Here is a 24,682-nt window from a genome sequence, read left to right as displayed (position 1 = left end):
TGCCAGTACCTGCATAAAAATATTAATACATCCATATTATTCAGATTGTCTGAATTACTTTATCAAGCTAGTTTTTGATTTATGCGTTTGCTTCTTCTTGGCAGCGCAGTTATCTATTTTTGGGATGGAGCTGATTTCACCGACTTCAGCTCGTGGCACTTTCATTTCTGTTGCTGTCCTTTTATGAGAACGTTCAAAGCTGTCACTGAGACACAAAGTGGAATGTGGCATTTGAATTTCAAAGGCCTGACAGAACATATTGCCTCTATCAGCCATGGAAGGGTCCTGTTCCTCCAGAAAGTGCCATCAGAATTAATCAGTCCTGCTTAGAGGATTCGGGATGCTGCGTCCCGTGCGAGCAGTCGGAGTAGTGGTAATTGTTATAGAAATGACCAACATCAGCACTCACTCCATAGAGACCCTTGATAACCCAAGAGTGTCCAACCAGGCTCAGGCACAAACCAGCAGATTACAGTCATCATGGCCACGGCTAATTAGCCACAACAAATGCAAACTGCTTTTATTTTTAGCCATTTTGATTTAGAGGGCCTGTCTCGGCTGCATCTCCATGGTGACTGTGGGGGCCTTTTCGCTGGTCCCCAACTGATCTAACATTTGGCTCATCTATATCTTATTTCCCAGCTGTGGCTTTGGTCCAAACATTTAGAGGCAAACATTTACACATTCATTTAACTGTGTTTTGGAAGCACTTGTGATGTAAGTGATGTAGAACACAGTAAAACACGTCTGTTTCCATCTACTGCCACCACGTGTCACCTCGCTCTCCTGATGAGTGCGCTTAATGATGACTCCATCACATAGCCAGTTATTATATTGCGTAATCGACTATTCTGCTGAGTGTAACCTGTTTATTCAGCACCCTGGAGCCAGTTCCTGCTCCAAACTCATCAAATGAAGACGTCTGATGAGACCCCAATGCATCACTTGATGCCTAATGGTTTGTGGGGGAGCTGATGTCACAGTGATGGCGAGGCTGAATTTCACAGAACTGATGTATTTCATTGCATTTAGGACCCGGGACTTTGTTTAATGGAAGTTTTGAGATTGATTAATATTTGAGCATTAAGCAATGTGTCCATGGCAGAGAGGCGCTCGGTGTACCAATCGGATCTGTTGTGTCGGGAGCTGAGTCTTGCTTTGGCTTTAGCTCATTTCCAACTGAACTCTGCTCAAAGTTGCTTTTCCAATGCATGTGTTTCCATCACAGCTGATATAAAAATGCTGCAGAAAAATCAATAAAACATCACAGACTGGCCTTGTGTTTCCGCCTTATCCATTCACACAGCTGATGGATTCAGTGCTAATTCCCCCTCTGTTGAGGTCACAGAGTGGGAACAAACTTGTGAACCCATTACAGCTGTGGTAGGTGATAGAGACCCATCTTCAGCAGCAGGTGCCGGCGGGGTCTTCAGACAAATGATGCATGCCTACCATGCAACCAACATTCCAAAGTGCCAAAAGGGGTGAAGGTCAGAGTGGAGTGGATGGTCATTCACACATCCCTCGAGACAGTTGCTCACTCCCATCATCCCATTCTGTTGTTCGTGTGTTTATTCCTACAAATCCAAACACGTCACAACAACATTCAGCAGTTGAAATTTTGAGTTTTGAACCTGGTTTTTACATCATTTGTCCCAGGGTTTTTTTATTTTTATTTTTACAGTAGTCCATGATCACTATGCAGGTAAATCCTCGTTTCAACTGAAAACAGTTGGCAGAACAAGAGGCAGCGACGCCATCTTGTTCCCTCATTGTCATTCTTGCTGGCAGCTTCTCTTCCTGATCTTTACCCCCACAGAACCCCCAACGAACAATGAAAAAGTCTCCTAAAGGGAGCCAACGTAAAGTGCCAAGGCTAAAAATAAAGGAGGAGCCACTAAAATGCTGCCAAATAAAGCAAGAACAAATGAAAAAATCTCCCCTTTTTAAAAAAAATAAAGCTAATGTTGGGTGGATTTACCCCCAAAAGACAGTAACTTTTAGTTCCAAATAACGAAAACAAAGCTTTAGGGATGTCCAGCAGGGAGGAGCAATTACGACTATCACAGAAAAACACCAGTACATAAAAACACAAGCGAAATGCTAACTCTTACTTCAGTCTAAAGACCATTTTTCCAAGGGATTAATTCATTTTGCTTTAATATTAGATGAGTTTACCTCATTTCAAATTCAAATCATGGCCCCTTTGATATTTAATGTTTAAAGGGCTGGTGCAGTATGCAGATTTCCTGATTTCCTGCGACCAGGTTGTGACGAGATGCCCGGTTTTGCCCTTTGTGGTAGCTAATGCAACATTAGCGTTTCATTTGTTGCCACGGAGCAGCGAGTGTGACGAAAGAGAGAGGAGGGTGGGGCTGATTTGGGCCCCAGGGAAATATCAAGCCTGGGGTCATAAACTGACGAAACAGAGCTTTGAAGGTGTTGTTTTGTTTGTCGTCGCAGTGTGTGTGTCCACCTGTTCCGAGACAGAGAACTGGAAGTGTTGGATTACAGCCCTGGTGAGGTCAGATAGATGAGCCTTGTGCTCAGTTCCATTTCTGCTCTGCTCTTGGAAGAGCAGTGCCAGCTAGTCGGAGGGAAGCACGTCTTCAGGTCCAGCAGAAACGATTTTGCTGTCAACATTTGTCTCCTTTAGAAATGCTGTCTCTGTCTGAGATCTCCAGCGTACTGCAACATAGTTTCAGTCCTTCCACCAATTAGTGAGCAGAATATAAGATGGAGATGTTTTGCACTGGTGACAATGATTATCAACTGATACAGATATTGGCCAGTTGATTTGATGTTCTCTGTGGTTTAACAGGCTGGTGGTGACCCCTGAACATCGGCCCCATTGTGGCACAGTGAGAGCGCAGCACAGTCATTCATTGAGCCTATTGGTCACAGAATCGTGTCCTTTAACAAATCTGGCTCGTGCTGTGGCAAATTTAGTACATTAATGCAGCACACCATGACTATGAGTGTTCATCAAATTTTAAGAGTTTGACTAAAGTATTAGTCCAACAATAATAGGATTGCTGAAGAGAAGAGACGCAGTCTTAATGCATTAATCTGGTTTCTTAAAGTCTAAGCTTTTCAGTTCAGCTGCAAAAGAAGAAATGGCACTTTGGGATCTTGGAAACTGTGTGTGTGTGTGTGTGTGTGTGTGGCTTTACTCTTAAGTCGTACATCTCTTTATCCTTTCAAACAAATTTGCAGTAGTTAAATTCAATCTGTGGATATAATGATAATTATCTAATTGATGATGGTAATTTCGCCTTGCAAGACATCTGACCGAGACACAAAGGAGTCTTTGTGAAATTCCCTCCCCCCTTCTACCATTTGTAAACACTAATTCCTTTGGACCAGGCAGGTGTTGGGGAGCAGGACAACAATCCTCCACCATGAGACTGGTTCTGGCTCTTCCCACCAACAGCATGACAGCCTTGAGCCCACAGCTCAGACTGGTCCCATTCCTTTTCATTTAGTCTAAGGTCAGAGAACAGCAGCAAGGGTCAAGGTGATGAGCTGGTGGCCTCCTGCCTCATGCATATGGATGGCTGCAGCTCCATCTGTTCCAGTGTAGAATCCAAATGCTCTTTTTCTGTTTCAAAGGGCGACCATGTCAGTGTTTATGTCACTTTTTCAGCTCCTATATAAAGTCCTGGCTAGTTACTAATAGTTGGCTTTCACACTTCTCTGATTGCCCCTCCCTGGGCTGCCACCTTATCGTGGTGGAGGGGTTTGCGTGTCCCAATGATCCCAGGAGCTCCGTTGTCTGGGGCTATATGCCCCTGGTAGGGCCACCCATGGCAAACAGGTCCTAGGTGAGGGACCAGACAAAGCGTAGCCCAGGACCCCCTAATGAAGATAAATAACATTGGTCTCAAGTTTCCCTTGCCCGGATGCGGGTCACCGGGGCCCCCTCCTGGAGCCAGGCCTGGGGGTGGGGCACATTGGCGAGCGCCTGGTGGCCGGACCTCTGCCTATGGAGTCCGGCCGGGCGCAGCCCGAAGAGGCAACATGGGACCCCCTTCCCGTGGGCTCACCACCTGCAGGAGGGGCCAAGGGGGTCGGGTGCATTGTGTTTTGGGTAGCAGCCGGAGGCAGGGACCTTGGCGGTCTGATTCCCGGCTGCACAAACTGGCTCTAGGGACATGGAATGTCACCTCTCTGGTGGGAAAGGAGCCTGAGTTGGTGCGCGAGGTTGAGAAGTTCCGACTAGATATAGTTGGCCTCACCTCGACGCACGGCAAGGGCTCTGGAACCAGTCTTCTTGAGAGGGGTTGGACTCTCTACCACTCTGGAGTTGCCGATGGTGAGAGGCGACGAGCAGGGGTGGCAATTCTGGTTGCTCCCCGGCTCAGTGCCTGTGTATTGGAGTTTACCCCGGTGGATGAGAGGGTAGCCTCCCTTCGCCTTCGGGTGGGGGGACGGATCCTGACTGTTGTTTGTGCCTATGGTCCAAACAGCAGTTCAGCGTATCCACCCTTTTTGGAGTCCTTAGAGGGAGTGCTGGAGAGTGCCCCTTCTGGGGGCTCCCTCGTCCTCCTGGGTGACTTCAATGCTCACGTTGGCAATGACAGTGTGACCTGGAGAGGTGTGATTGGGAAGAACGGCCCCCCTGATCTGAACCCGAGTGGTGTTTTGTTATTGGACTTCTGTGCTCGTCTCAGATTGTCCATAACGAACACCTTGTTCAGACATAAAGGCGTCCACATGTGCACTTGGCACCAGGACGCCTTAGGCCGCAGATCGATGATCGACTTTGTGGTTGTGTCATCGGATTTGCGGCCGCATGTTCTGGACACTCGGGTGAAGAGAGGGGCGGAGCTGTCAACTGATCACCACCTGGTGGTGAGTTGGCTCCGATGGTGGGGAAGGATGCCGGACAGACCTGGCAGGCCCAAACGTGTTGTGAGGGTCTGCTGGGAACGCCTGGCAGAGTCCCCTGTCAGAAGGAGCTTCAACTCACGCCTCCGGGAGAGCTTTGACCATGTCCCGGGGGAGGCGGGGGACATTGAGTCCGAGTGGACCATGTTCCGTGCCTCCATTGTCGAGGCAGCTGACCGGTGCTGTGGCCGCAAGGTGGTTGGTGCCTGTCGTGGCGGCAATGCCCGAACCCGCTGGTGGACACCAGCGGTGAGGGATGCCGTCAAGCTGAAGAAGGAGTCGTATCGGGCCTTACTGGCCTGTGGGACTCCTGAGGCAGCAGATGGGTACCGGCGTGCCAAGCGGAGTGCAGCTACGGCGGTTGCCGAGGCAAAGACTCGGGCATGGGAAGAGTTCGGTGAGGCCATGGAGAACGACTTTCGGACGGCCTCGAAAAGGTTCTGGACCACCATCCGGCGTCTGAGGAGGGGGAAGCAGTGCACTGTCAACACTGTGTATAGTGGTGATGGTGTGCTGCTGACCTCAACTCGGGATGTTGTGGATCGGTGGAAGGAATACTTCGAGGACCTCCTCAATCCCACCAACACGCCTTCCAGTGAGGAAGTAGGGCCCGGGGACCTGGAGATGGGCTCTCGTATCTCCGGGGCTGAAGTTGCCGAGGTAGTTAAAAAACTCCTCGGTGGCAAGGCCCCGGGGGTGGATGAGATCCGCCCAGAGTCCCTTAAGGCTCTGGATGTTGTAGGGCTGTCGTGGTTGACTCGACTCTGCAACATCGCGTGGACATCGGGGGCAGTGCCGCTGGATTGGCAGACCGGGGTGGTAGTCCCTCTTTTTAAGAAGGGGGACCGGAGGGTGTGTTCCAACTATAGGGGGATCACACTCCTCAGCCTCCCTGGCAAGGTCTATTCAGGGGTACTGGAGAGGAGGGTCCGCCGGATAGTCGAACCTCGGATTCAGGAGGAGCAATGTGGTTTTCGTCCTGGGCGTGGAACAGTGGACCAGCTCTACACCCTCAGCAGGGTCTTCGAGGGTACATGGGAGTTTGCCCAACCAGTCCACATGTGTTTTGTGGACTTGGAGAAAGCATTCGACCGTGTCCCCCGGGGGGTCCTGTGGGGGGTCCTCCGAGAGTATGGGGTGTCGGGCCCGTTGATACGGGCTGTCCGCTCCCTGTACGATCGGTGCCAGAGTTTGGTCCGAATTGCTGGCAGTAAGTCGAACTCGTTTCCGGTGAGGGTTGGCCTCCGCCAGGGCTGCCCTTTGTCACCGATTCTGTTCATAATTTTTATGGACAGAATTTCTAGGTGCAGTCATGGTGTTGAGGGGATCCGGTTTGGTGACCTCAGGATCGCGTCTCTGCTTTTTGCGGATGATGTGGTCCTGTTGGCTTCATCGGCCCGTGACCTCCAACTATCACTGGATCGGTTCGCCGCCGCCTGTGAAGCGGCTGGGATGAGAATCAGCACCTCCAAATCCGAGGCCATGGTTCTCAACCGGAAAAAGGTGGAGTGCCTTCTCCGGGTAAAGGAGGAGATCCTGCCCCAAGTGGAGGAGTTTAAGTACCTCGGGGTCTTGTTCACGAGTGGGGGAAGAATGGAGCGGGAGATCGACAGGCGGATCGGTGCGGCGTCCACAGTAATGCGGGCTCTGCACCGGTCCGTTGTGGTGAAGAGAGAGCTGAGCCGAAAGGCGAAGCTCTCGATTTACCGGTCGATCTTCGTTCCTACCCTCACCTATGGTCATGAGCTTTGGGTCATGACCGAAAGAACAAGATCCCGGGTACAAGCGGCTGAAATGAGCTTCCTCCGTAGGGTGGCTGGGCTCTCCCTTAGAGATAGGGTGAGAAGCTCTGCCATCCGGGAGGAGCTCGGAGTAGAGTCGCTGCTCCTCCGCGTTGAGAGGAGCCAGATGGGGTGGCTTGGGCATCTAGTCAGGATGCCCCCTGGACGCCTCCCTGGTGAGGTGTTCAGGGCATGTCCCTCCGGTAAGAGACCCCCGGGGAGACCCAGGACACGTTGGAGAGACTATGTCTCTCGACTGGCCTGGGAACGCCTGGGGATCCCTCCGGATGAGCTAGAGGAAGTAGCTGGGGAGAGGGAAGTCTGGGATTCTCTCCTTAGGCTGCTGCCCCCGCGACCCGACCCCGGATAAGCGGCAGAGAATGGATGGATGGATGGGACTTCTCTGATTGTCATGGCATTTATACCTTGAGAGTAAAGTCAGTGACCACTGTCGCAGGTGATGGAACAGTCCTGCCTGACTCAACTGCATATCTGCTGTGTCTTTTGGTAGCAAACTCTCCTCATTAAACAGCAGTTTAAAAAAAGAACCACCATCTAAAGACCTATCCTGGCATTTATAGTCCATAAAGTAGCTTTTAATTGTTGCTGTGTTTTGAACCACTACAGCTCTTTCAAGCTGTTAAAATTCCTACAGCACCCTCAGTGACAATGACATCCCAATAGTTTGTATTTTTAAAGACAGTTAAATTGGCGTTAACGCAAAATCTAGTGTTTATTCACTAGACTATAATTAGAATATTGGCTGTGCAGAATACACACGTACAAGTTTGTGTGTTGCCACTTTTGAGAGAGTATGGCTAATTTATGATTAACTTGGTTATTATTCTATTTTCCATATCGATAGAAAACAAAAATAGCAGATGGTGTCCTTTTCAGGTTTCCTTTTTTGTTAATTAAGAGCAGTTTAATGGCTTTTTGGCTTGAGGGGACCCAACACTCCCGCCATGGCGAGGCCTCATGCTGGTAACCGGCTGCTCCTCACTCCATGGACTGGGTTTGATCCCCAGGAGGTCAGCGTTTAAGCTTCTTCTGTCTGAAGTGGCAGTAATGGGAGGGGGTTCAATATATACACAATCCTCTTTTGCAAATGTGTTTTAAAGAGCAGCTTTGTGCTCCTTGTACTGAGCACCAGCAGGTGTAATCACCCTTTTTGTGGAGCATCTACAGGCCCCCTAATGCTGCTGTGCCGTTTGCTGTTGTGCTCAGTAATGCAGTGTGCAGCCTTATAAGCATCGACCTGGTCCCGCATGTGACCACTTGGAAATAGATTCCAATGCTGTTGTGTTTTCCTGATTTGGTTGGAAGACAGGAGGGATGGAAAAACACTTCTTTTGTGGTATTGGGGCTGAAACGGTTTTGTACGTTTAATAAAATAAGTAATTTTATGAGTTATGCTGCACAACATGCAGCATAACTTCCAATTTTAAGAGGCTGTGCACACGATTAGAATCAATACGACTAAAATGCAAATGTATCCCACAGATTACTGACTGTTAATAGAAGCTTGGCCTGAATTCAAAAACCTAAAAGTAGACAAAAGTCCTTAAATAAGACTGTCAAACAAAGCAATAATAACAACAGTCAAAACCTCACACTGATCAGATTACAAGGATTAAGGTCATGTGAGGCGTTTACTTACATTTGGCTACAAAAAAGAAGTTGCTACATAGCAAGTTTTTGTTAGCAATACCAATACCTGCAGTTTTATTTGGACCAAGATCTCTGCTGCAGAATGTTTCTCAAACTGTAGTCCAAAATGTTATATGCCTAATAATTTTATTTTTTCTAATGAGGTCAAAAAAGAAACGTCTATGGAGAGAGACACTGGTATGGGAAACTAGGAAATTCCCATTTTTAAAGCAGGAGCCCATCTCTGGGTTTCCGGGAATCTGGTTATGAAACTTAGAAATGATTCCCTGGGTGAAATGCACCAGTCTGAGCACCCGTTTTATCCCACAGGCTCTTGCTGTTCAGAGGAGGAAAAATCTACCCCTGCACATTTCTGGAGTGAGGGGAGGTAAAGAGCAGATTATCAGCCCCCTTTTAATCTCATATTTGGGGCACATATATGTGAACTTCCCTCTTGGTTTTTCAGCTCCCTGAATCCTCGACCACAGATCTGTCCATGAGGGTGAGTGGTTTCTATCTCAGGCCTGACTGTTATGTAGGCACCAGCAGGAGAGCATCCTGAGGACAGATGTTTAGTTACTAGGCAGATGTTATTAATATTTAAACGCGCTGTTCTTTTTCACGTTGTGGTGTACATTAACTTCTTTCCCTGTGCAGAAGCTCAGCATTCTCCTGGGATAAAGTAGAAGATTCTTCCAGATGCAGGGTTGTTCATATGGTACTTTGTCACAAACACTTGATGGAATACACAAAAACCCTTTCACACCATGTTCTCCTCATGCATCAAACCTCTAGCAGATTCAGTGAGCCCCCGTCCCCCCACCCCCTGTTTTTGGCTGTTTTTCATGCTTTATTTTAACTGTTTGATTATGCATATGCATGTCTGCAAATGTGGGGAAAGCAATTAACAAAACACTTGTGCGCTCTGTCATATGGAGACAAGACTTTGGCATGGAAAGGAAGGTGGAAAAAAAACAACATGGAAAAAACGAAAACCATTGAGCTGCCAAATCTACCCAGCAACCACATTTAGCTTAGCAAGCATTAGCCGAAGGAGTTCATGCTTTCGAGGACCTGTCATTCAGACCGGAACACGTCTGTGAAGAGTCACAGCTCATTATAATCCAAGGCTCAAAGGCAATGGGCAGTTTTTGTCTTTCTTTCTTCCTTCCTTTCTTTCCAATGGAGGATTTTACATGGCGCCATCGCCACCGGTGCCTTCCTGTCAATTTTAAACCCGATCATTTTAAACAACTGTCCTTTCTGTGATTTTAACGAGAGTGTCTTCCATGTTTTAACCGGGTGCAGTAGGCTGGTGGGTCTTTTTAGTGTTTTAACTGATGTTTTTAGGCTTTTTAAGGTCGTGTTCTCCACTGCTGTGTTTATTTGTGGTCTAAGGCACAAGAGGGCAGGAAGGGGGAAAAGCCAGGTTTTAAATTTTTTAATAAGTGAGGCTAAACTTGCCATCTATTTGTCTAGAAGGGATAAAATTAAAAATGCAGCTTGTGTTTGCTGTTGCCATGGTTGCAGCTTTGTGTATTCAGTAGGTGAGGAAGAAGATAAGTTTCCTCCTAGAAAAATGTAAAACTCTGAGTTACCACAGACAAGGTGAGGAGACGTAATAAGCATACATCCATCTATGCTCACTACATGTTAGCCTTTGTTAGCCCCACATATCTTTTGCCCCCTTTCAAGAATTAAACAAAATTCTGAAAAATGCAGGTGAATTTGAGTTATCATATCAGCTACATTCCTTATTGAGCATCCCTAATTATAACCACAGTGCCGGTCCGTCCTGAGGGTGAAATTCCTGCCAGGTAGGAAAGCCAATACATGAATGAGGCCTCAGAGGATTGCTGGCTTTGCCAGAGGAAATAGCAACATGAGCTCAGATGCTGACGGGAGATAAGCGGAACAGTGTGAGGGAGAGAGAAACAGGCCTCCTGGCGGATGATCATGGTTAATTCTACCAGTTTACGCTCTGGAGTGTAATTGTGAAATGGTGAGCAGCACTAAAAAGACATCATTTCACCTATTTTCACTTGACCAGGCAGACAGTTGGAAAATGGCCATTTTTCATTTCCAGTCTAATCCAAGAAGTTGGAGTGTGATTCTCTAAGGCTCCAGTCAACCGTCCAGCCGCTCTGTCTGTCTGCCTCCAGGCTGCAGCGCTGACTCCAGCTCAGCTCGCTGTCACTCTCCCCGACTGGCAGGCTGACCTCCAAGAGGTTCGATAGCCAAATGCCACCTCAGATCGGGAACAAATTCACCCAGGTCCAATCACTGTACTCCCTCACACACTTGTTTCTTTCTATTATCAGCCAGCTTTCTTAGAACATTAGATGGAATTCAAGTTTTCAAAATGTCCTGTATAACTCTTAACTTTGAGATTTGTTGCACAGAGTGTGACTGGAACTCTGGGGTTCCTTGGTGCCAACCTGGTGTTCATGTGGTTGGTGGTGATCAGGAGCTGAAGGTCCACAGAGATACAAGAAAAACTGCAAACACAGTGCAAACATCCTGCTGATAGAACACTCTGTATGCCATATTATCCTGTCCACCCTGCAGTGCAAATATAAGCCCCCCCCCTCCCCCCCCACACACACACACACACACACCATGAGTCCTCCTCTTCTGCATGGTAATAAATGTTGAGCAAAATTGCAAAGTCATCAGAAATGTTCAGAATGTTGTAAGATGGTATTTGCAGTTGAACGTCTTTCCTTTGCTGCTAAGCTTTAAAGAACGCACTTTTATCCACTGAAGGACTCCATTAGGACGGCGATGCTTCAAAGTGAAGGACACTCATGGAGCAAATTGATTCTAGAGGACAGGGGGTGCAGCTGTCCAAGAATCCTGCACCAAAAACTCAGAAAGACGAGTCTTTTCAATGACAGCTCCATTTAATTGTTCATGTATATAAATGGAGTGTTAGAATTTGGGGCTGTGGTCCAAAGAACACGTGTCTACCCACAGGCTCTACTTTGGCAGCTCCTGCATGGGAACACAACACAGTATCATATATTCATCCTGTGTTTTTTTATTTTAAAAGGGAAAATCTGTTCTACGATTTTCTCCCATCTTGACCTTTTACTCTGCTGCTCTCCCACAGCCTCATGCAAATATCTCCACTTGCTTGTTTGAACCCTCGAAGTTGTAAAAATCAGCGATCATATGAAATCGGCACTGACATAAATGCCAAAACGTCCTCCGTGGTCACTCCTGTTGGGGTGTGACCGCCTGCTTTGTGTGAACATTAGTAAAGCCTTTGGAGACGAGCCTTCAGGGTTACAACTTTAATGTGTGTATTCTCATCCTTCAGCAGTTTATAGCGTGTTTATAGAGGTTTTTTATATAAGATAACAACGCAGTGGCACATTAATTAGATATATTCCAGTATAAAAAGCACAGAGGGAGTTATTTTCCAATAGTAATGCCACATACGACCCCCTCTGTCCCCAGCCAACCAACCTCCCCTCGCCTGGTGCCCCGCCGCCCTCTCCTGCCTTTGTTCTCATCACAAGCCCGGAGCAGATGGTGCTCTGCTTCGCGGTGACAGACGTGCGTTCTCCTCCAATAGCCTGCCTCGGAATCAGCTGACTGGCTCGGACAGCGCCAGGTGTTTTTTATCATTTCTCTCCTCCATCTGCGGGAGGAGCGGGCGGCGGCGACAAAGCGGAGGAATATCGGGGTGACAATAACCAGTCGGTCTGGGGCTGCAGCGGCTCATGCGTCTCACTGCAGCGCGCATCATGTCTCTCTTGGTGGGACTGATCGGACTCACAGGCGACAAATCGCTGCAAGCAGCCGCCAGCTGAGCCTGCGGGACTCCCCTTTGGCACCACGGCGTTATTTACCGTTTATTGACGCATATGTCTGGATAAAAAAACAACCCCTGCGCCCGAGGAAAAAAAGACTGGCTGGATTTTAAAGGTGAGGATGGGACACATTAATCGTTTAAATTAATTTCACAAGTAATTTTGAGATGCTTTTTTTTTTAGCGAAAGAAAAAACAACAGCGTTATAGTGTGATCAACGCGTCCAGAGGCAAAAGCGTCGACTGTTCTGTTTGTTTTGGCGTGTAAGGTGATGCGTACTGTCTGAATGTTGTTTACAGCATTACAGGACAGCCAGATTAGTTGGAATATGATATGGAGACACACTCAAGGGCATGATATTATACAAGCAATCGCTGGGGACTGGGATTTGGGTTTAAATCCACATGAGGCAACGAGGCGCACGGTGCAGTCTCACAACACGTCTTAAGGGGAAAAAAGCCATATTTTTAAAAATAATGCGTCAAGTGATATGTTCCACACAAACCAAAACTTTGATCTCCTGCGGTACACACACGCCGTGCCAGCGGGAGGCGTGTGCGCATCGCCGCGCGTTACGTGATTTGCATATTAATGTCAAAGTATGTCGGCAGATGTCTCGATTCCTCCGTTTTAATCAATTAAAAGTCGCGGGGTGTGTTTTAGGGAGAGGAGACAAGGGTGTGTGCGCAGGATGATGTGCTGAGAATGGGGTTACATTGGCGGGGGGTCTATTGTGGCTCCCAAACGCTGCTTCTGTCGCTGCAGCTGTTGCGCTTTTGTGATGGAGCCTGACTGCTGACTCGCACCGCACGAGTGTGATTATTTGTCTCGTTAAGAACGCAGCGCGCACACGTCTGTTTGTTCATCTCGGGTGTGTGTTGTTGCAGAAAAAGCTACAATTCGCTGTTTGGTCTAACTTGCCCTGTTGTACGTGGTGGTTTTGGATTGTAAATGCTGAACTCCACTGTGCTCTATATGCCTCCTGCAGGTGTGTGCGTGCGCGTGGGTGGGGTTGTCAGGCAACAGCAGGAGTTCTTTGGAGAGGGTAACCCCCACCCCCATCTCACCAACATTTAAGTCCCAAGGGTTTAAAGCAGAGAGGAGGGGGCGCACGGTCTGTAAGACTGCTATTATTCTTAAGAAGGGCTGAGGAATTAAAACTCTTTGTCTTCTGAGAACATCAGATCTCAGAACTCAGACAGTTTACTTGGTGCCCAATTAGCATCTTCAACCAACAATTGAATGTGCCATATGTGTTCAGGTCTGCTGAGCACACGCTCCACAACATGCCTGCACCACAACACGCGTGTTCTTTTCACACATATGAAATACAGTCATGGCCATCGCATTAATAATATGCTCAACACTCTTGTCCGAACAGTCAAAGGCGACCTCACGGCCAGACCTCATCCAGACAGGATGGAGGCATTTGAGGCGTTCAGTAGCCTGTAGCGGTGCTGACAGATCGCACCAGGACAAATACGCTGGCGGGAGTAATTGACGGGTGACATGAACCTCACACCTGCAGGAACCAGTGTAGCTGCTGCTCTAACAACAGCTCCCATCAAACTTCCTGCCAGTGCAGCCAAAAACACTTCACTGTTCCAGACTCACTGCCAATACAGGCCTGATATTAAGCTGACAGATCAGACGTCCACATTGCTCTCCATAATTAAATTGTTCTCATGATTTATAATTTGAACAGCACTTAAAGCTATGAAAGCATTTAAAGAAAATAATCGTTAGTTTAAATTTGCGTAGTGCTGTTACTCTGGGCTTCTGGGTTCTTCCTCGGACACCCTTAAATCAGTCATCTTGTTAAGATCCCGGGACCATCTTTGAGATTTTAGCTTTTATGGCTGAAGGTGAGCGAGTTAGAGGACTGCAGCAATCAGGCTTCTGTAAAATCAATACTGGAAGTGTTGCTGATTATAAAGTGGCCCAGTCTCCAACCAGGGCAGAGACACCATGTGTGTGTGTGTCTGTGTGTGCGCGTGCGTGCATGTGTGTGTCTGTGTGTGTGCGTGCGCGCCCTTCATCCAGGAAAATGTGGGCACCTGCAGAAATCATGTTAAAGACTTGCATTTTTTTTTATTAAAATAGGAAAAACAATAATTTCTTGATGTTGAACTCCCACCACAATGGTGAACAGACATCAGCTGGTTCCCAGTATGTGCTGCTACCGCCTTTGCTGTAACTGTAGTTCTAGTAAAGCAAAGATTCTCTCGATGATATTAATCATAAATAATTGTTTAAATGATTGTATTACAAAGTCGTGAATTCGATTTTTTTAGTTTCTTTCCTCTCTTTGTGTCATGTGACTGAACTGAAACAGATAAAATGAGACGAAGCAGGGTTGTTGATGCTTCTCTTATCAGCTTACAGCAGTTCAAATTCTTATCATATTCAGGAATCATTAAAGTTACAAAAGATTCTCATGCAGAAATCTCACACGAGATGGTTCAGCTTTTGTTGCATTCGTTTCACTGCAGGTTTGAACTTATGTCACTCACAATCATCCAATTTAATACAAATATCAAACTTTTCAGCTGGATGCAGCCTAACCGCATACATATATTAGCTGTTATCAAAGCTAATATTTGTCACAAAGTTTCTGATAATCTTATTGCATTTATCTTGCCTCAGCAGATTTAACCGTACGGTTCTGGCAAGGTCTGAAACGTGCATCTTTAGTCCTCTTTTCACATTTTAAATGATATAGAAACTAGTTTTCCCTCTCTGTATGCATTTTTATTTTCAAGCTTTCCTTTAAGTGCTCACTTTTTCATGTAAAGAACTTTTTAAGTCTTTTTATGTGATTTTATTAGGGAAGAATACATAATCTGTATCACTCTGTATTTTCAGACTATATCTGAATCAAATGTTTTCTTTCACTGACTGAAGTTTTGGTACTTAGGACTCCACATCTGTTCTGCACATTGTAGCTTCTTCTTTGTGGGATTATGCTCAGAACACTAATATAATCTCTACGTCAATATTTTCATCTACCTAATCCTGAAGGACGCAGTAAGCTTTACACCGCTGAATACAGTCTGGTAGGTCAGTGCAGTCGTTTACAAACCCAGTAATGGTCACGCTCCGCCTTGTTCCATAGGGAATCCCCAATATAGGAGGAGCAGGAGGAGAAGTGCTGCTATCTCTCTGGTGCTGTTGCCAGGCAGTTTGCATTCAGATGAATTAGTCAGCTCTTTTGTTTGAAAGCCTCTTAGGCTTCCTAAGCCGGCGTTGACCAAAAAGCTGTGTGTTAGAGGCAATTGGGTTGTGGTCCTACCTCAGGGGTCGGCAACCCGCGGCTCTAGAGCCGCATGCGGCTCTTTAGCGCCGCCCTAGTGGCTCTTTGGAGCTTTAGCAAATATTGGAGAAAGATGTGTGAATATATTTTTTGTTTTAATATAATTTCTGTAGGAGGAAAAACATGACAAACATTCTTAAAGTTTTCCAATGCTGTAAACATTTATATAATAAATATTTAATTTCCACATCTCATTATAATGGAAGTTAAACTTAAAGCACCATCGTACAGCAGAGTGGTAACGTGGTGCGTCATTCTCTCCAGGATGCTCGTTATGTATTTGTAGCCTAATTATCATTTTAATAGTAGGCTAATAAAGCTAATATAGACACTTACAGCATGTGTTGCCTTCATTATAAGGCTTTTAAGTTTTTGCGGCTCCAGACGGATTTGTTATTGTTTTCTTGGTTCAATATGGCTCTTTCAACAGTTTGTGTTGCCGACCCCTGTCCTACCTCGTGTTTGGGTGCAGTCTTCCTCGAGTAAATACATCTAATTGAGTAATTGGCTCCCTGAGGTGTTGCTGCATAGATTTGTTAAAGAGCCACTGGTAGTTTAAGCAGGCTAGTCTAATCGTCTTTGCTCGTGAGCAAAACTCTGGACTGAGACAACACACATCCAAAAACAAACCTGTTGCCAGGCAATGCATTATTTATAGAAACGAAGCTATATATAATAAAGAAAAGTGTTGTCGTTGAAAAGAACAAAGCAGAGAAGGATCAGGACAGTACTCTCAAGTTATTTTGAGATGAAATTCTTTAGCGTATGAAATCATTTCTACCTCTTACAGTCAGGTTCGTTTTAGATGCAGCAAGATTAAGAGTCTTTCAAGCCGGCTGCTTTGTGAGCCTCAATCTAACAATTTTGCCCTGAGCTAAATGCTAACATCACCATGAAATATAAGCAATGACACACTGGCAGAGGTAATATCTACTGTATACCACAATACTATTTAATTTCCAGGTAATCTTTATAAGATTGTAAATATGTATGCGCTGTTATCAAAGCTAATATTTGTCACAAAGTTTTAGTCCAATGACACCTCATTGATGGCTTTACTGCAAGAACCGCTAAAATCAAGAAATGCAGACAGTTTGGACATGAATTAGAATGTTTCTCCATAGTATTTTTCATCACATTTCTTATAATATATGTTTATTTTGTCTGTCTTTCCAGGGTATCCTGCCACTGCGATCACCGATTTCACGTCCCACCACCAGAAGCCAAGAAATCCACGCAAATCTGCTGGATGACCATAAGAGACAGTCTCCAAAAGTCATTTGGTCATCCTCCAGTCCCTCCACAATATGGCTAGACAGAGGTTAGGCTGCATCCAGCTAGAACAAACATTAGCGGGCCTGTTCCTGGTAACGATTGGACTGTCTGTGGTCCAGAGCAATGAATGCCCGCAGATGTGTGTATGTGGGATCCGGCCGTGGTTTACTCCCCAATCCACCTACAGAGAGGCAATCACGGTGGACTGCAATGACCTCCGCTTAACCCGTATCCCGGGCAACCTCTCCACTGACACTCAAGTTCTGCTTTTACAGAGCAACTACATTGCAAGGACCAGTGAGGAGCTTGAACAGCTCTTCAACCTGACTGAACTGGACTTGTCCCAGAACAACTTCAGTAGCATCCGAGATGTTGGCCTCAACAACATGTCCCAGCTCACCACGCTTCACCTGGAAGAGAATCAGATCACAGAAATGCCTGATTACTGTCTGCAAGATCTCAGCAATCTGCAGGAGCTCTACATCAATCACAATCAGATCAAAATTATTTCCCCCAGTGCTTTCTCTGGTCTCCAAAACCTGCTCAGGCTTCACCTGAACTCTAATAAGATCAAGGTCATTGACAGCCAGTGGTTTGAATCTACACCCAACTTAGAGATCCTTATGATCGGAGAGAATCCCATTACTGGAATAGTGGACTTTAATTTCAGGCCTCTCGGGAATCTCAGAAGCCTGGTTTTGGCTGGGATGGACTTAACAGACATCCCTGGAAATGCCTTTGTTGGACTTGACAATCTCGAAAGTCTATCTTTCTATGACAATAAGCTGGTCCATGTTCCTCGGCGAGCCCTTCAGAAGCTACCAAACCTCAAGTTCCTGGACCTGAACAAAAACCCAGTGCATAAGATTCAAGAGGGTGACTTCAAGAACCTGCTGCGCCTGAAGGAGCTGGGTATCAACAACATGGCAGAGCTGGTTTCCATTGACCAGTACGCTCTGGACAACCTACCTGAGCTCACAAAGCTGGAGGCAACAAACAACCCAAAACTCTCCTACATCAACCACCAGGCCTTCCGTGATGTCCCAGCTTTGGAAAGTCTGATGCTGAACAACAACGCTCTGAATTCCCTCTACCAGTCTGCAATCAACTCCTTACCCAACTTACGGGAGATCAGCATCCACAGCAACCCTCTGCACTGTGACTGCGTGATCCAGTGGATGAGCTCCAACAAAACCACCGTCCGCTTTATGGAACCGCTGTCCATGATCTGCGCTACGCCATCAGAAGTAAGGGGCATGTTTGTGCGGGAGGTCCTGCAGAAGAATTTAGCAAACCAGTGTCTGCCTATGATTGCCCACGATTCTTTTCCGAGCCACCTCAGCCTGGAAATCGGCATGACTGTGGACCTGGACTGCAGAGCCATGTCCCAACCGGAGCCTGAAATCTACTGGGTGACTCCAATGGGGAACAAAGTGATGATGGACTCGCTGTCTGACAAGTACAGCCTCAACAGCGAGGGGACGCTGAGAATTTCTCATATCCAAGTTGAGGATTCTGGCAGGTACACGTGTGTGGCTCAAAATTCCGAAGGAGCTGATACGAGGGTGACGGCGATACGGGTCAACGGGACTCTGTTCGACGCGACTCAGCTTATTAAGATTTACATCAAACACACCGAATCCCACTCTATCCTGGTCTCCTGGAAAATCAACTCCAATGTCATGACCTCTAACCTCAAATGGTCATCTGCGACTATGAAAATAGACAATCCAGATATAAGTTACACCGCCAGGGTCCCCGTGGACGTCCACGAGTACAACCTCACGCATTTACAGCCCGGGACTGAGTACGAGGTGTGTCTCACCGTCTCCAACATCAACCCACAAACCCAGAGGTCGTGCGTTAATGTGACAACAAAGCAGGCGACCTTCACTGTGGAGATATCGGAGCAAGGGAACAACACCGAGCTGGCGGCCGTCATGGGAACGATGTTTGCAGTCCTCAGTCTGGCCTCTCTGGGAGTGTACATCGCCAAGAGGTGGAAGAGGAAAAACTACCACCATTCTTTGAAAAAGTATATGCAGAAAACCTCATCAATCCCGCTCAACGAGCTCTACCCTCCTCTCATCAACTTATGGGAGGCAGACAGTGAAAAGGAGAAAGAGGGCTCATCTGAGACTAAAACCAGTCAGGTGGACACCACCCGCAGCTATTACATGTGGTGAGAGCTACAGGGACATGCTTGTTTCAGGAGCACAAATATCATCTTGCTTCTTAGTGTTAAGGTGAACTGGGTCGTGAACGGAATCAGGATTTCCTTTTTTCACTTTTTTACTCCACGTGTTTCTCTCTGACTTAACGCTCCAAAGCAAATTTCTCATCTTTATTTTAGCATCATGTCTTTTTGCCTTTAGCACGTAAAATGGCAGCTTTGTTTAGCTTCCTGGACTTTTTAGGCCTTGCTTTGGTGAACACAGCATGAACATTGGATTCGGCTTGAAAGACAGAAGGAGAAGCTGAAATCCAACCGGCTTTTGACATGTTTCTCTGGCAGAAATGCTGTTTTTTTCTTTCTCTTGTAAAATGGTTCCACTGGTGGCTATTGTGCACTAAAATATATACTGATTTGTCTGTCAAGTCAAATATAAGCTGACAGAGTACATTAAGACTTTATATGCCGTCTATTGAATAATGTTAGCACTTCCTCTGTAATGTTGTATCAGCTATAATTTAATCTACATTTTGTACAGGAAGTAATGTTTGATTTAGACCGACATTTGCAGAGCAGCTACTGTAAACCAGCAATAGAAATATGAATGTTATGAAGTAGGTAAATACAGTAGATGTAAAGCTTTTTAAATTTCTTAAATATTCCCTTTCTTATTTTGCTAGAACATGTATACAATCACTGGTTGTGTTGTGCTTTACACACAAAGACAAACATGTCTATTGAGGAGCAAGTCAAATAAAATCCTTTCCTCATATTTTTAAACGGTGATTTCAACTCTCTCTTCTGGTTATAAGATGTTGAGGGGAAATGATACTATTTTATTATATCATTATAAATGTGGTTACAAACCCTATAACGGTTTGAATATGAAAATAAAATCTGCATGCTGAATTTTTATTTAATGTAATTAAATACATCACGGAACATCTGAAATCCAGAGTGATGCGCATCTGCTGACTTAAGCCCATCAGCGGTGCTCAACTCAAACAGTGTTCAACCCAGTTTCAGGGATCTCCAGTGGGAGATAAGAAACTCAGTTTCCATCTGATGTTGACTGACAGCTCTGGGTCTTGTGCTCCAATTATTTTCTGATTAGCTCACTGTTAAATACCCATAATTAGTTCACCGAGGTTTGAAGTAGCCTGGTTTCAGGCTTCCAACAACGACTGCTAACAGATACGTTAGAAGAATGCTAATGACCGCCAGGTAGCCTTGCACAGTGACCTGTCACAATGGCAGTGTAGGTTTGTTTGGCAGCAGTTTAAATTTTGGTAAATGTGCACATTCCCTCTGCTGCAGAGCATCGCAGGCCTTTCATCTGCACAGAGCAGGATCGCTTTGATACAGGCCCACTAGGTCGCCTAGTAACAGACCGGAAATCAGCTCATTGGAACGGCTATCAATGAAAGCCTTTCACAGCGTGTGCTGGAGCCTGTGTCGCGTCCCATCCAAGTGGCCCGTTTCCTTGACAACCCATCTCCGCATCCACCTGCGGACGCTGGCAGCCGAGTGAAAAATGTCCCCAGAGCCTCAAATGCCACCGACAAGGTTAAAACCCGCAGGTGGTAGAGCGGCATGTCTGCTTCCGTAGACGGCAAAGGCTTTGGTCTTTTTAGAGCGACAGACAGACACCTCTGCGGGGGTACATGCTCTGAGCTACATGCTGCCAAAATTAGCCAGCTGCTCGGGCAACATTGGGACTTAATACACTAAATAAGTACTGTAAAAAGGCGGATGACAGATCAGACGGTGGCCCCATGACCACACACATACCGTAGTGGGCAACGCCAAAGCTTCTCTTACTGTGCACACTGGCAACAGACAGGATTCAGTTATATGGAACCTCAAATAGCTGTTTATCTGTGTAAATGTAAAAGGGGGCATGTAGAATCAGATGTAGTTTGTTGCTGGGTATCAATGCTGGCCGAGCTTTGCTCTGCTCTGAGAAGATTGTGGGTGTAACTTCACCTGTTCCTGCGAGTGATGCCTGAAGAGACAACACCGGCACGCTTCTTCTCTCATAACACAAATGCTCACGTGCAAAGACAGATTTAGCTGCTCACACTCACACTTGCTCACATGTCTGTAATGGCATTAAATGTTCTGTAAATACCATCTTCAGGGATGTGGGGCTAAAAAAAACAGAGTGGTTTTAGATGTTTGACTTAAACTACACCCTGGCTTTAGGAGCCGCTGTTCAACTGTTTAAACTCTCACAATCCACCTTCAACAGCTATTTCCAGAACCAGAATTGAACACTGGAAATGAGAGGCAAAATTCTAGTTAAACAAATTATGTTGACGAAATGTTGCCAAGACGTCATTATAAATTATCCAACAGCAATAAAATGAAAACGTTCCCATTGAAAAACAGTGTAACCAGAGTCTGACATGGATTTTAAATCAAGCCTGCAGCTAAAATAAAGTAGAGTACAATCTCCAGGAGAGGAGGATGGGAGATAAGTATCCGCTGCTGCGTGCCTTCATATGTGTGATTTATTGCTGACATTATTGCTTCTGTAGAGTGTGAATAATGGAAATATACTGTGCAGAAGAAGTGGGGGATAAAATGTGGGAACATAATACATTTTAGCGATGTTAATAATCTGTTAAATGCATAATGAATCGCGGGATGGATTGTTCTGCTGTTTCCTCCCAGGGCCCAATTAAAGCTTGTTGCCTGCAGCACGCTGAACGTACGTTGTGAACGTGTGTGAATCCTCACTGCTGACACAGAGGCTTGAAGCTCATTACCATCTTCAGAAGACAGACGTGTGCTCCTCGTGTTGTGTGTGTGTGTGTGTGTGTGTGTGTGTTCGTAAGCTTACAGACATGGGGAAAAGAATCCAAATTCAAACACAGTGCACAGACTCACTTTCCTGTTTCACCCGTAAAACAATTTTACAAACGATTCTCTTTGACACGAAGGTGAAACAATAATGTGACAATAGCATCAGGGGCTGCCACACTCCATTACTCTATTGATTGCAACAGCACAATTCAATTGTTCTCATATTCTTTCTCTGTGTGAACACAGGAGGAAGGCACATACATCTGTGTGAAGGGTTTTCCAATCATAAAATGGATCCTTGCACGGGCCTGACCTTATCCTGGTGACATTTGAAAGCAGACAAAGAGATACAGAAAGATAAACTTGGCTTGATCCTCCTCTCCTAACGTTCATGTGAAATGGGGGATTGTGAGCGTGGGAGTTGAACTCAGGCTTGGATACTTTAGTGGAGAGACGACGCAGCTTCTGAGTGAGCTCATCACTTTGGTCTGAAGTAATTCAAGAACTATTGGATATGAAATCACATTACAATGCTGACATTCATGGTGCCCAGAGGATAAATTATCCACTGACGCTTTCCTCTGAGGACACCCACTGCACAAAATTTCAATTGGCCAGAAATAGCAAAAAGTGAAGTCATTCAATGTAACAAAAACTACATGATTTGGTTCTTAATTATTATTTTATTATCCTGCAGAGATGACGTTGTGCTCATGGTCTGAACTGATTATTTGAGATACCGGTATTTGTGCTCCACTACTGTTTTTTTTTAATACTGATTCTTCCCATATTTGGCCAAAAAGATTATCATCCAGTTTAAGTTTATTCATTAGAGATAATACATTACCGCTCTAATATTTCAGATATCAGCACGTGTGACCTTGTGTGCCCTACGTCTGCTCGCTAGAATACAGATTTCCAGGCAGATTAGGATGCTTCTGCTTCCAGACAAGTCTCAGATCTTCTGAATCGCTGTAGATGCAGCCACATTCTAAATTTATCATTCTAGGCTAATTTCTAAAAGCCTAAAGCCAAAAGCAAACTAGAATTTATTCAAATGATCATTTAACTAGGTTACATACTCTTTCATGTAAAGAACAAAAACAACTTGCCTCCTTATTTTCTGCGATGATATTGCAGTATGGACGTTAGAATGGTCCATAGCTGCGTGTTCTAATCACTCTCCACTCTGACTGGACCAAATTGGCTGCTCATAGACGCTCCACTTCATGCCTGAGCACGTTCTGAAGGCAGGATGGAGAATGCACATGAGTGTGTGGCTGGTTTAGGTGCGACATCATTACTCAGACAATGAAAATGAGCAGAGGAAAATGAGAGCACTCTCTTAGTTAATGTTAATGTGAATAGCTTGAACCTTTTTACGTCTGTGATCCAGAGATGTGAGCCGTCTCGGAACCCTAGGCTTTTACATTTTAGCCAAAAATGTAATGTGTTTGCCGTCTTAATGAGTTATTCCACCTGCAAAACTTTCGATAACTCTGTTGTTTGCCTCAGGGAGCTGGTGAACCCAGTTTAATCCTGGTTTAATGATTATATGAGATCTTCATCACACGAGTAATGAGAAGAAACCCAGAAGTCTGCGAAATGCCTGTTCCGTGCTGCAAGTGTGAGCTTGATTCAAGTTTTCACCCTAAAGTTTGACTGACAAAGTTTAGTTTGTCAAAGTGTTTGAATCTCTGTCTTTCTCTGTTGATTGATGAAGTGTTGCAAAGCACCTTGGAAACCTGTGGTTCAACTTATCATAATTACACCGACTTGCTGACAAAGGCAAATGAGAGAGACCTTTGAAAGTTCCCTTCTTCTCAGACCCGTGCATCCACGTGGCCCCGGCACAGCTTTCCTTACAAGCTGGGAGAAGCATCGCAGGCAATTTGGGGTCAAATCAATCAGCACGGCAGCAGAGGGAACGCAGCTCTGTTGTTGATGATGTCCCCAGTGAACGGGCTCTGTCGGGTGTTTGGTTCATTAACTCTCCGTTCAAGTCCTTCCTCAAAGCATGTCCCGCCGGTCTGTTTCTGTGTTCTCCTCAAAGCAGAATTTCCCCAAATCTTTGAAAATGATCAACTATAAATAGCATTTAAATAGAAAAATGGAAAAGATATTCACAAACAGTGGATTTATGGTAATTGAACTGTTTCCTCCAGTGACTACAGATGACAGCAGCACTGCACATTTACTAAAGATATTTTTAGCCAAGCTAATTAGCAGGTTTTGTGTTGATCTAAATTCTGTTCATTTTAAGGACAGAAATGGGCTGAAATGAGCTGCAATGTTCAGATGTCTAATATCTGTATATTTCCACGTTGGCAGACTCTTCCTTTGAAACCAGTGCTATTTTTACTCACGCTTGCTGGGTGTCACCAAGGACCACAATGTCTGTCTGTCAGGCAGCAGTTGGTTGCCATGAAATTAATGCTGACACCATTGATAATTTTCCTTGAGTAGTGCCAGCTGGTCAAAGGTTTTACTTTTTTTTTTGCAGGGTCTCAAAAACCATGTGGTAATTTGCTGCTTGTAGCTATTCCTTAACACCACTGATGTGTTTTTCTGTCAAACTTCAGAATAAAAGTGAACCAACCCGTTTGTAGATATTTCTGTCACATACCGGAGAAAGCAGGTTCAGCAAATGCTCCTGTTTTGTACAGCAAATGTTGAATTATTCGGCGCAAAATCTGTTCTGTCATAAACATCTCTGTCTGGAAAACATATACTGTATTAACAGTACAGTATGATATAAACTACCCTGAGACCAAAGCTTAGAAAGCATTAATTGGACAAAGGTGAGGAAGGCCTTGAATCTTTTGTTAGCTGTTTGTCTCCAGGCTGCTGATTATAATTAGATTGTAAATAGATTTTCTAGTATTGGTTTTTAACTAATTCCTGTTATTTTGTTCTGTTCAATTAAAGTGCCTGATCGATAACGTTAGTTAACAAATACTGACACCTGTCGGTC

General features: G+C 45.4%; 1 protein-coding gene across 1 annotated transcript; it reads left to right on the top strand.

Annotated features, from left to right (window-relative positions):
• Positions 1-11,864: 11,864 nt before the first annotated feature.
• lrrn1 (leucine rich repeat neuronal 1) lies at positions 11,865-19,806 on the top strand. Its single transcript, XM_003973684.2, has 2 exons — positions 11,865-12,254; positions 16,629-19,806. Exon 2 carries the CDS (start codon positions 16,760-16,762, stop codon positions 18,911-18,913), a length of 2,154 nt encoding a protein of 717 aa, XP_003973733.2. The 5' UTR covers positions 11,865-12,254; positions 16,629-16,759; the 3' UTR covers positions 18,914-19,806.
• The last annotated feature ends 4,876 nt before the right edge of the window (positions 19,807-24,682 follow it).

The sequence above is a fragment of the Takifugu rubripes genome, chromosome 19 (genome assembly GCF_901000725.2).
Source record: "Takifugu rubripes chromosome 19, fTakRub1.2, whole genome shotgun sequence".
NCBI lineage: Eukaryota > Metazoa > Chordata > Actinopteri > Tetraodontiformes > Tetraodontidae > Takifugu > Takifugu rubripes.
Note: the sequence above shows the minus strand (reverse complement) of the source record. Positions and strands in the feature narration are given on the sequence as shown.

Excerpts from the sequence above, each read along its gene's own strand:
- lrrn1 (XM_003973684.2), top strand. The coding sequence starts at position 16,760 with ATGGCTAGACAGAGGTTAGGCTGCATCCAGCTAGAACAAACATTAGCG.